The sequence below is a fragment of the Bos mutus genome, chromosome 5 (genome assembly GCF_027580195.1).
Source record: "Bos mutus isolate GX-2022 chromosome 5, NWIPB_WYAK_1.1, whole genome shotgun sequence".
In the NCBI taxonomy this organism is placed as follows: Eukaryota; Metazoa; Chordata; class Mammalia; order Artiodactyla; family Bovidae; genus Bos; species Bos mutus.
In genome coordinates, this window is record NC_091621.1 from 113,244,065 (window position 1) to 113,255,513 (window position 11,449).

Below are 11,449 nucleotides of genomic sequence, written 5' to 3' on the forward strand. Positions count from 1 at the left end.
AATCTGATGTTGGTTTTCAATCCCAACGACAATCAGAACGGTACCCGGTGCTCCTTATATCCCTTCTGCTGTGGATTCCTCTGCTCCGAGTCAGTGGTTTTTACATTGCAGGTTGCATGTCCATGCACACATGTGTGCTGAGGGCAACATAGAATGTCCCTACCATGTGTGAGCTGTGTTCAGAGGAACTGGAAAACCTGTACTCTCAATTACACTGACCCCAGCCAGAAGGTCACCCCAGGGGAAGGTCCACGCTCATATTTCCTTCTGTTTGGGAGTAAGGGCGGGGCAATCATGTAGCGTCCTAGAAACAGAGAAGGACACCAGCTTAGAGAAACAGGTGTTTATTCCAACAAAGTCACTGCTGAGCGGAGGGCATTCTTGGGCCTGGGGTCTGCAATGGCAGAAGCAACAGGTGGAAGGGGAGGAACAGGGTGAGACCCAGGAGCGCAGGGATCATGGTGACAGCAGGGGCCAGCACACTCCTGCACCTGTACCAGGGAGCCCCTCTTCTGGGTGCCAGGGACATAGCTGAGGAAGGTATGCCCAGGGGGCACAGCCTTTCCTGGGCCTGCTCTGGTCTAACCTCGTCAAGGCTCTGGATTTTGTTTCCAACCCAAGGGACGTAGTCCCCTAGTCAGGTTAGTTACACCACTGTTTTACTCTTCCCCCAGATTTGGGACTCAGACAGAAGGACACCAGGCGCCTGGGCCCTAAGGTTTGGGATCCTCTGTTCACAGTGAAGGTAGCAGAGCCTCCTTGGGTCTTTACTGGACTCAGGGCTGGGGTGGGGTGGGGGTTGGGAAGAGCTACCGGTGCCAGAGAAGATGAGCTCAAGCTCAGGAGGCCAGAGGTGAGGGGTGGGAAGAAGGTCGAATGAGGTGGATAGTCCTGGAAGTAAGGAATATTGGCTAGGTAAAGTTGGTGCTGACAATCCCACCATCCCATCTGGCTTGGGGGACAGTTCTCCACATGCGCCCCACCCAAAGTTCAGGTGCCCCACAGGTGAGAAAGCAGGTGGAGGGCAAGTGTTTGGAGTGAGTCATAGAGGTATATCCAGGGTTTGCACAGGGCAATAAAACAATAACTGGCTTCAGTCGTTTGTAGCCCCAGAAAAGGCAGCTGATGAAAGAGCCCGCAGCCTCGTGGACCGGGCGCTCCTCTCCCGACACGTCCCTGTCATGACGGTGGTTTCTCTCTTGCTCAGCCGAGCACAGAATCGGAAACGTGGGCCAGCAGGGCCAGGGCCCAGGGCCGGTGAGGGGGCAGGCTAGTTGTGAGGTGAGCAACGTGGAATCAAGGCCTCGAGGGTGTTCAGGGTGGACGGGGCAGGCAGGGACAGGCAGCAGTCTGCAGCCGCGGACTTGGGGCACCCCGGCCGCACCAGGGCCCAGCCTGGAGCCCCGCTTTGCCGATGTCCTTTTCTGCAGTCCTGATGTGGCTCTGTTCTTGGGAGGGGATAAGAGAGGATGGGAAAACCAGAACCCTGAGGTCTTGGGCCCTTTCTAGGGATCGCTCTTCCCGGGAGGCAGGGCAGGTGCTGAGAAGCAGAGGAGTGTGGCTGCCCACCAGGGAGATGGGACGGTGGGGTTAGGGTGGTGACAGCAGGGACAGTCCGCAGCTACCAGGCTCTAGTCATGCCCCATCCCCCAGGGCTTCGCCTCCTGAGGCAGGGAGTTTTCCCCCAGGGGACTGTCCGGGGCTGCCGTCGTCACTGGCCGGGCTCTTGGTGCAAAGGCAGGAAGGGCAACTCTGAGAACGGGGCTTTCAGCCGCAGCACATGATGCTCCAGGTCGATGCAGCACTGTGGGTGGGGGCAGTGAGCTCACCTGGGCAGGTGACCCCCTTCCTTCCCACCGCGCCCTACTCCTTGCGCCTCCCCGATTTCATGCACCCAGACCACTGTCAAGAAGGGACCAAGTTCTCCATGTTCTTCAGTTGTGGGCAGATAAGGAACCTCTAAGGAAGCGAGGGTAAAATTCCACATCCTCAACTCCGTTCTTATGGGATGGAGCCTGGTCCATGCTCCCACACCCACGCCTCCTACCTCTTTTTCCCAGGCCCCGGGTCAGGCCAGGGTGTGGTACCAGCGTGAGCATCGCCTTACCTGGAGAGAAAGCAGGGTCTGGAGGCCAAGGCAGAGTTCAGGACTCTCCACATCTGCGGGAACCATTTGAGGACACTGCTGTCCCCTGTCAGCCCTCGCCCTTCTCTTCCCACCCCAGCCCGGGCCCGAGAACCTGGGGGATAATGGGAGCATCTTGGGGGTGGAGTGGCTCGTCTGTGTTGGCCAGAGCTGAGAGGCTCTGCCTTTGCCCCACCCAGGAGGGAGAGCTAGAATTGCTGAGACAGACACTGGGCTCTGATGGAGCGAGGACTTACCTACCACCTGAGCCGAGCACTCCACGGTCTCCTGGCCCAGCTGTAGCTCCAGCTGCTCCACCAGGGCTGGGGGCCCCGGGTGCAGGTCCCCACCTGGGGCTTTTAGGACCCTCTTCCCTAACCTGTGGTTGGGAAGCAAGGCTTATGACCACCACGGCCTCCCACCCCTACCCCATTAATGTCCCTCCCACCACACTTTGGGTTTGCAGCCCATCCCTGGCCCCAGTAGGGTCTAAATCCAGTCTTATCGGCCAGAGCCCCCACCAACTCTTAAAAATAAAAAATGAAGAAAACAGTTTTATTGGGACTTCCCTGGTAGTCCTGTGGTTAAGACTCTGAGCTTCCATGACAGGGAGCTCGGGTTCGATCAGGGTACTAAAATCCCACGTGCTGCATAGAATGGCCAGAAATAAAATAAAATAATAATAAAATTAGTAGAGTTTGTTACATATTTTTTAAAAATATCAATAAAATAATAGCTTTATTGAGATACGTTCATATATATAATGAAAGTCACTTTTTTTTGTGACCAAGCCATGCAGCTTGTGGGACCTCAGTTCTTCAACTAGGGGTTGAACCTGGGTCACAGCAGTGAAAGCCCAGAGTCCTAGTCCCTAGACCACCAGGGAATTGCCGAAGGTCACCCTTTTAAAGTAGACAGCAGAGTTCTGCAACCATCACTATCTAATTTCAGAATATTTCCATCACCCTCATGCACACGCGAGCACACACACACGCACACACACACACTCACACCCCTGCCTTACCCCAGGCGGCTGAGACATCCAGCAGAGATCTGATTGTACTGGGTGCCTGTGTCCACCGCCACCTGAAGATCCTGGTCCCGGCACTGAGAAAAGGGAAGGGTCACGGTGAGTCCCTGGGGGTGGGGCTGGGTGGGGGCAGGCACAAGGGGGAATGGGGTGGGATTGACTCTGTCATATTTCCCAGCCCCTGATAAGTCCCTTTCAGAAATGAATGAAGGGAGTAAACTGAGTCTTTAAGAGTGATTCTTCTTGGGGTCACACAGTTGAGGCAGAAGTGGATCAGATCAAGAGCTGTGAGTGGTGAGCGCATACGTTTGGGGAGAATTCCATCAGAAGTGGAGGAACCGAATGGAACTCCTTTTGCTGAGAGGAGGACCGAGTGCATCCTTTGGAGGGGATCTGGGATGTGAGTGAGGAGAGGTGGGGGCGGGGACCGTGGCACCAATTAGGAAATGAAATGCTAGGAACCAGATTCGCCACTGCAGGTGAAGAATGAGGCTGCTTTCTTTTGGATAAAAACAGACGTTCGAGTTTGCACTTGATACCGCAAAACAAGTCATTTCCTCCTTCTACGCGTTTGCTGAGGTCTGCTGTGTATGGCAATGGCAGGTGGGAGGGGCAGCAGAGGAGGCTGCTCCTCCAGAGGCAGTTGGGCGTGGAGGGTCACCAGTCCGGGGAGAGAGTGTCTAGGCCTGTGGGTTGAGGGGCTAGAACCTTAGATGTTGAGCCAGAGGAAAGGCCCTTTCATCAGGAAAGTCGGGGACCGTTCCTGGAGGAGGTGACAGCGGGGGCTGGAAGGACATGGGACAACACCCGAGAGCAGGCAGAGGAGGCACCCAGCAAAGTCGGGCAGGAGGGAGCAGGCGTGTGCCAGGGAGGGCTCAGACATGACAAGGCTGTGGCCTGGAGCGTGAGCTTTCCCAGGAGGGCTGCGTGACCCACACGTGTGCGTCATTCATGTGTAGAGCACACCACAGTTTAAAGAGGATGCTTGGCTCATGGGAAAGGAGTCCTGTGGGCCTTGAAAGATGGGGAAGTAGGGAACAAAGAACGTAGAGGACCCCAGTTCTAGGCCCAGGCTGGGGAGGAGTGCCTTGGCTCCCCACCCCTCCTCACCTCCGGGGCAGAAGGGAGGGTGGGTGAGGGGAGCCAGGCCCAGGAGAGGGTCTCACCTTGCAGTTGACCAGAAGCGCTGACCTCTTGGGCTTGCTGGTCTTCGTCCTGCTCTCCTGGCCGTGGATCGGGGCCTGTGCCCGGGGAGGCTCCCCCTGAGGCCGGCCCGGGCTCCCCTCCACCACCAGGCGCCTCTGGATCACGCTGTGTGGCTGCTGCTCCATCACAAAATGTGGAGATGCTGAACCCCAGTGCCTGGTCTGCTCGGTCCCCCAGCTCACAAGTCCCATGCTCTCCTGCCAGCCCTGCCCCTGGCCTGAGTCTCCCGGGAGTAAGAAGGGGCAGAAGCTTCCCCAAGGGTCCCAGCGGTCAGATCATGATAGCAGAGCAAGCCCCAGCATCAAATCATGCTGGTTTCCAGGACTCCAATGGATAGCTCAGTGATGGAGAGATGCGGGATAGGGGAGGGGTCCGTCCTGAGTTAGACGTGACCTTGCAGGCACTGGTGTGATGCTAGGAGGCAGGTGGCAATTCTGTCTCCTGTCTACAACACAAATCTGGGGACATTTTTTCTTTTTTCCTTCCTCTGACCCCATTCTTCCATGGGATACAGATCCCAGGGTTGACAGTGTGATGACAAGAAGTCAAAGAAACAAGAACAAGAAGGAAAGTCCCAATCTTCTTCACGAGGAAGCTGAGAGCCATCCTCCCGTCCTTCCCCCACGGCCACGCCGCCCTGTCCAGCCACTTCTCAGTTCCACCAGTTTCGCTTCCCGTGTTTACAGCCCACCTTGCCTTCTGTTACTGACTCATTCAGCACAGCTCTCCCGCATTCCTGGGACGCCTCCATTAGTCCATAAGAACCTGCCTCTCGAATCCACCTGCTCAAAGCCAGGGATTCTCTGAGACTGTGCTACTCGAAGTGCCGTCCTCAGATCAGCAGCTTTACTGTCACCCATTAGAAGCACAGAATCACGACCTACTGAATCGGAACCTTGTTTTAACAAGATGTGCAAATAACCCGTGTGAACCTTGTTTTAACAAGACGTGCAAATGACCCACATGCGCAGGAAAGTTTGAGAAGCGCAAAGCAACCCATCAGACTAAACCTGTCCCTCCCTTGCATGAAATCCATCAGAGGGACCTCCCTGGTGGTCCAGTGGCTAAGACTCTGCGCTCCCAATGCAGGAGACCTGGGTTCAATCCCTGGTCAGGGAACTAGAGTTCACATGCTGCAAACGATACCACATGTCACAATGAAGAATTGGCACAATCAAATAAAAATTTTTTAATATTAAAAAAAAAATTCATCAGAGCCTGCCTCTCCCCACTTTGCTTGCCTGGAAGCGACAGCCTGGTGAGCTGGCCACTGCCTCATCTCCCTCTGCTGCCCTGCCTGGGCCAGGCTGTCCAGGCCTCTGCCCCTGCTCATCCCTCCTCCTGAAAGTCCTCACCCTTCTGTAGGCCAGCCTGGGTAACATGCTCAACTCACTTGTTCAGAAACTGCTCTCCGGAGGGAGGCTTTGATTTTCAGTCTGGGGTTCCAAGAGTATACTGTCATCCAGGCAGGGTTCACCTCCTCCAGGAAGCCCTCTCTGACCTCTTTGCGTTCTTCTGTCCACACACCATGCAGGGGCAGTGTTGCATCTCTTGTCCCCTGCACCCTGTCATGCATCTCACCGCTGTTTTCTGCCCTTGAGGTCAGGTCTGTAACTCACTCCTCTTTATATCCCAGGGCTCGGCTCTGCATACAGTAGGCACTCAATAAATGCCCACCGAAGAATGACTGTGTTCCTCTAAGCTCCACACATGATTCCTCACCTGCCCTCCTTCCATGAGAGCCTGGGACTGTTTTTCTACCCTGGGCTTAATGAGGCCCTTGAGGCTACTCCTGCCGGCAGGCTGCCAGCAGAAAGCCCAGCTCTGGGAAAAGTGGCGGCGAGCGCTGGGAGCGGCTGGGAAGGGCGGCCCGCCCACCTTTCCCATGAGGGGCACAAGCTCTGATCCGACTCCCATACAGCGTGCTCCAGAGTCACCCAGGGAGGGAGACAGGGTCCCCCTAACTGCTGTGTCTTCACTCCCCAAGCCACACAAGATAACTGCTCCAGATCAATTTGAGAGGTCCTGCGGGCAGAAGGCCGAATCTCCATGTTGGAACAGCAGTGTTACTAGAGCCCCTTTGCCAGGGCTGAACAGATGAAGATGGGCCGATGAGAGCCAAGAACCTGCTTCCCTGCTCCCTTGGGGTCTCAGCTGTGCACGCTGCTAGCAAGGCCATTCTCTGAACTGAAATCTCAGCCTGCTTACTTTTCCCTTGAGTGGGGGTGCTGTTGGGCCGGGTTCCTGGAGGGACATTTGGCTGGGAGGGATGTGGAAAGGGAGGGCTGGTTCAGGAAAAGAAGTGAGGGACAGTGTCTGGCTCCAGGTTTCTGGGAAGAGGGGACTGCTGGAGTGGCCTGAGGTCACCCGGAAATAGCCTCAAATATCTCCCCTTGCGGGAGTCCCTCCTCTCCAATCCCCTGCCTACTAGGTGAGAGAGGCGACAGGGTGCCCCCAGCCCTTCTACAGAAGCTCTCTTCTCTCCTGAGCCAGAGGCCAGAGCCATCTCGTCTTCTCTGGACCCCGTGAGCCTCACTTTCTCTCTCAGGCTAAATGGAGGAGTAAGAGTAACTGGAGAAGGGACTTCCCTGGGAGTCCAGCAGCTAAGACTCTGTGCTCCCAATGCAGGGGGCCCGGGTTCAATCCCTGGTAGGGGACCTAGAGCCCACCTGCTGCATGCCACAGCTAAGACCCGGCGCAGCCAAAATAAACAAACATTAAAAACAGAAGAGTAGCTGGAGGAATAACAGACTTTAGACGGCGCTCCCTATTTCCCAGGCACTGTGCTAAGCCCTTTACAGGTTTAGCTGCTGTAACCCTGACATTCTCTATGAGCTACAACCTGTTATTTTTATCGTCATGTAACAGATGAAGAAACCAAGGCTCAGAGACAGAAAGTAACTTGCCCAAGATGCCAAGTGCTGGAGCCAGGATCTGAACCCAAGATTCCAGGCTCTGCAGAAGCCCACACTTTCAGCCCTTCCCTCTGTCAGAGCGGGGAGCGGGGGGGAGCGAGCGTATGCAGCTGTCCCTGACTCACCCACCCCTTGGTGGGTGCTCCCTGACCCAGTATCCTTGGTGGATGGGCGGGGAGGGGGTGCACAGCTGCTGCAGAGGGATGGAAGGAAAGGAGCCTGGAAGGGCCACATCAACTAGGAGGGACCCGGGGGGCCCTGAGGAGCCGGGTGCCCAGGCCAGAGTCATGGGAAATGCTGGTGTTCTAGCAGGGGTAAAGGCGACAGGCAATGAATGTCCAGTCCCCGTGTGCCTGGACCTGTGGTTTTGGGAGAGGAGTGAATCACAGCCTTGAACCCACCGGTTCTCCGGGCCCAGCAGTAAACAGCCCCCTGCAAGCCTCTGCTCTAACCGGTGCTCTTCACCTCCCTGGAGGGAAGCTTGGAGCTCTCTAGGGAAGCTGAACAACAGATAGGGTCCCCCAGAGCCACCAACCCATGGCAACAGCCCGGTGAGGAGCCAGGAATGGTCAAGGTGAACCCACAAGTCAGAGCCGCCTCCCCCCACCCCAGGGGCAGGCAGGTGTCTGGAGGCTTGGGGTCTTCACCCTCCCAGCAGAGCCAGAGAAGGTGGGGGTCCCAGCTCCCCCGGGGGAGGGGAGGGGAGAGGGCAACCTCACCCAGTCCTTGGAGGTGCCAAGCCTCTTGAGGCCGTCCAGGGGCAGCAGGTCGGCCGAGTCCTTGTGCAGGAACTGGGTGGCCTGTCTGAGCCGGCGCTGCTGGCTCAGCCGAGCTCGGCCCCGAAGCTCTGCCTCCCGGCCCCTGTCCCCAGCGTCGCCCTCCTCCCGCGGGGCCTCCGGCCTGATGCTCATGGCCCCCTTGGGGCGGGCCGGGGGCTCCTGAGTGGTCCTGCCCTCCGTGCTCCCTGCCTCTGCAGCCCCTGCTGCGTCCCGGCGGCAGCTCTCCTGACCGGAGGGTCGTCTCGGCGGGAAGAAGAGAGGAAATAAATAACGTGCAGGAGCAGCCGCGTCAGACACCAATTTCCAGAGCTTGCAGTAGAGGGAGTGGGGCTCCAGCTGGAAAAACCCAGCCCTGGAGGGGGGGGGGGGGGGAGTGGTGGTTGGCAGGGCTGCAGCTGGTAGGCTCTGCAGCATCTCTAACTCTGGGGTCCTGGCCGTAGTGGGTGGTGGAGGAGTGTGTGAGTGTGTGCGTGCGTGTGTGGCTGAGGGGGTGAATGTGTGCTGTAAACTGTCAGGGTATCTGTGCCAGGTGGTTGGAAATGCAGCATGTGTCAGTGTGCAGGGGCAGGCGTGAGATGCAGGACAAATATCCCTGGGCATGTGTCCCCTGGGTTTCCCGGCCGTGCCCTCCACCTGGGGTTATCTGCAGCCCCAGGGTGGGGTGCAGGCCAACACCTGGGGTGCAGGTTCGGAACAGGGAGGTCCAGCATTACATTTGTCTCAACAGGGAGCCTCTCCCCTTCTGGGTCTCAACCTTTCAGCATCCTTTGCTCCTTTACTCTGGGTCCTGGGTTCCAGGGTTGGCAAGAGCAGCTCTGAATCTTCCCACAAGTAGGGCCCCAGCTTCCCCTTCCCCTTTATGTAAGGCTCACTGAGTCTGGCTCTTTTTTTTTTTTTTCTTTTTAATTTTGGCTGTGTTGGGTCTTAGTTGCAGCATGCATGATCTTAGCTGTGTCGTGTGGGATCTTTCGTTTCGGCTCATGGACTCTCTAGTTGCGGAGTGAGGCCTTCAGTAGTTCCAGCCAGCGGGCTTAGTTGCTCTGTGGCATGTGGGATCTTAGTTCCCCGACCAGGGATTGAATCCACAACCCCCACACTGGAAGAGAGAGAGAGCCTTGGTGCTCAGTGGTGTCTGGCTCTTTGCAACCCCATAGACAGTAACCCCCCAGGCTCCTCTGTCCATGGGATTCTCCATGTAAGAAAACTAGAGTGGGTTGCCGTTTCCTCCTCCAGGGGATCTTCCCGACCCAGGGATCGAACTCGAGTCTTCCGTACTGGCAGATGGATTCTTTACCGATGTGCCACCTGGGAAGCCTTCTACATTGCAAGGCAAATTCTTAACCACTGTACCACCCGGGAAATCCCCTAGCTGTTTTTAAAACAGTTATAATTCAAACATGCAGAAAGTTATAAGGCATAAACAATATCCTTTACTCCTCATCTCATTAAAAAAGAAAAAAAAAACTGCCACAAACATATGTGAAGCTCCCTGGGTGCCTCTGCTCCCCAGATGACATTTGCTCTGGCATCTGGGGCTTCTCCTTCCTCTCTTCAAGCACATAGGTATGTGTATATCCTAAGCAGTGTCATTTCACATTGTCTGACCCACTGTAGACATCCTTCTGCAATTAAAAAAAAATTTTTTTAGGTATGTGGGATCTTCACTCCCCCATTAGGGATTGAACCCACACCCTCTGCATTGGTAGCTCGGAGTCTTAGCCACTGGGCGGCTGGGGAAGTCCCAGTTTGCTCTTTCTTGCTTATTATTTTATTGGTGAGATTCACCCATGGGCTGCTGCTGCTGCTAAGTCACTTCAGTCGTGTCCGACTCTGTGCGACCCCATAGATGGCAGCCCACCAGGCTCCCCCGTTCCTGGGATTCTCCAGGCAAGAACACTGGAGTGGGTTGCCATTTCCTTCTCCAGTGCTTGAAAGTGAAAAGTGAAAGTGAAGTCGCTCAGTCATGTCCGACTCTTAGCGACCCCATGGACTACAGCCTACCAGGCTCCTCCGTCCATGGGATTTTCCAGGCAAGAGTACTGGAGTAGGGTGCCATCGCCTTCTCCACACCCATGTGCTAATTCTCTTTAATTGCTGTATAGTATTTCTCTAGTGAATACATCACATTTAGGAAGTTTAGGTTATTTTTCATTTTTACAAACAAAGATGCTGTGAACATTTCTTGCACCTGTCTCTTGGGGTACACCTGTAAGCATTCCTGGGAGTGGGATTGCTGGGGCATCAGATATACATCTTGCCTCTTTTGACATGATGCCAAATTACCCTCCAAAGTGTTTGTACCAACCGGCACTCCATCAGCAGCAGATGGGGTTCCTTGGCTTCACTTCCTTGTCACCACTTGGTATCAGACTTTTCCTTTTTAATTTATTTGGCTGCCCCAGGTCTTAGTGGTGGCACTCAGGTTCTCTAGTTGCCATATGTGGGCTCTAGTTCCCTGATCAGGGATGGAGCCTGCACCCCCTGCACTGGGAGCACAGTGTCTTGGCCACTGGGCCTCCAGGGAAGTCCATTCTCAGACTTTGTAGAGCCCTGATGCATCTGCCATCAGATTTTTCTCTCCAGCCTTTTGTCCCCACCATCCCTGGCACGCCCTGGTCAAGGTTCTGCTGACTTGTGTAGGATACTCAAAGGGTGAGTCTTGACCTGGGCCCTGCTCCCTGGGGCTCGATCCCATCCAGGCAACACAGAGGCATATGCCCATTCAGACCAGGCAGACATTCCCCTGCCCCACTGTGGACCACGTCTCCTTGAGGCACTTTGCAACCACGACAATTACATTATGATCCCCACTTACAGACGAGATGTTAGGGGTTCAATTGTGTCCCCCCCAATCCATGTGTTAATGGCCCAACCTCTAGGGAGTTTCTCAGGTGGTGCTTGCTAGTGGTAAAGAACTTGTCTGCCAATGCAGGAGACATAAGAGACAGGTTTGATCCCTGGGTAGGAGAGATCCCCTGGAGGAGGGCACAGCAACACACTCCAGTATTCTTGCCTGGAGAATCCCGTGGACAGAGGAGCTTGGTGGGCTACAGTCCATAGGATCGCAAAAAGTTGAACATGACTAAGTGACTTAAAATGCAGGCACGCACACAACCCCTAGGACCTCAGAATGTACCTTATTTAGAGATAGGATCTTTATAGAGATAGTCAAGTTAAGATGAGGTCATGTGCTGCTGCAGCTGCTGCTAAGTCGATTCAGTCGTGTCCGACTCTGTGCGACCACTGAGACAGCAGCCCACGAGGCTCCCCCGTCCCTGGGATTCTCCAGGCAAGAATACTGGAGTGGGTTGCCATTTCCTTCTCCAATGCATGAAAGCAAAAAGTGAAAGTGAAGTCGCTCAGTCATGTCCGACTTAGCGACCCCATGGACTGC

The 11,449-nt window shown here is 55.4% G+C and overlaps 1 protein-coding gene across 3 annotated transcripts; it reads right to left on the minus strand.

Annotated features, from left to right (window-relative positions):
* Nucleotides 1-328: 328 nt before the first annotated feature.
* Nucleotides 329-8,513, minus strand: NRIP2 (nuclear receptor interacting protein 2). 3 transcript variants are annotated; one of them, XM_014481988.2, is made up of 6 exons: nt 7,996-8,510; nt 4,322-4,477; nt 3,150-3,232; nt 2,383-2,504; nt 2,108-2,160; nt 329-1,804 (listed from the first exon to the last, which is right to left on the minus strand). In XM_014481988.2, exons 1-6 carry the CDS (start codon nt 8,467-8,469, stop codon nt 1,712-1,714), a joined length of 981 nt encoding a protein of 326 aa, XP_014337474.2. In that variant the 5' UTR covers nt 8,470-8,510; the 3' UTR covers nt 329-1,711. The 3 variants fall into 3 exon arrangements, with proteins under 3 accessions (XP_014337474.2, XP_070227842.1, XP_070227843.1); XM_070371741.1 differs by lacking the exon at nt 2,108-2,160 and having other exon boundaries at nt 7,996-8,509; XM_070371742.1 differs by lacking the exons at nt 329-1,804; nt 2,108-2,160 and adding an exon at nt 1,822-2,107 and having other exon boundaries at nt 7,996-8,513.
* Between the last annotated feature and the right edge of the window lie 2,936 nt (nt 8,514-11,449).

Bases quoted from the DNA above. Each gene is read 5' to 3' on its own strand.
- NRIP2 (XM_070371741.1), bottom strand. From the start codon at position 8,469: ATGCTGCAGAGCCTACCAGCTGCAGCCCTGCCAACCACCACTCCCCCC. The intron at 3,233-4,321 runs GTGAGACCCTCT...CCCTTTTCTCAG, and splicing joins CGCTTCTGGTCAACTGCAAG to TGCCGGGACCAGGATCTTCA. The intron at 2,505-3,149 runs GTAAGGCAGGGG...TCCCAACCACAG, and splicing joins GGATGTCTCAGCCGCCTGGG to GTTAGGGAAGAGGGTCCTAA.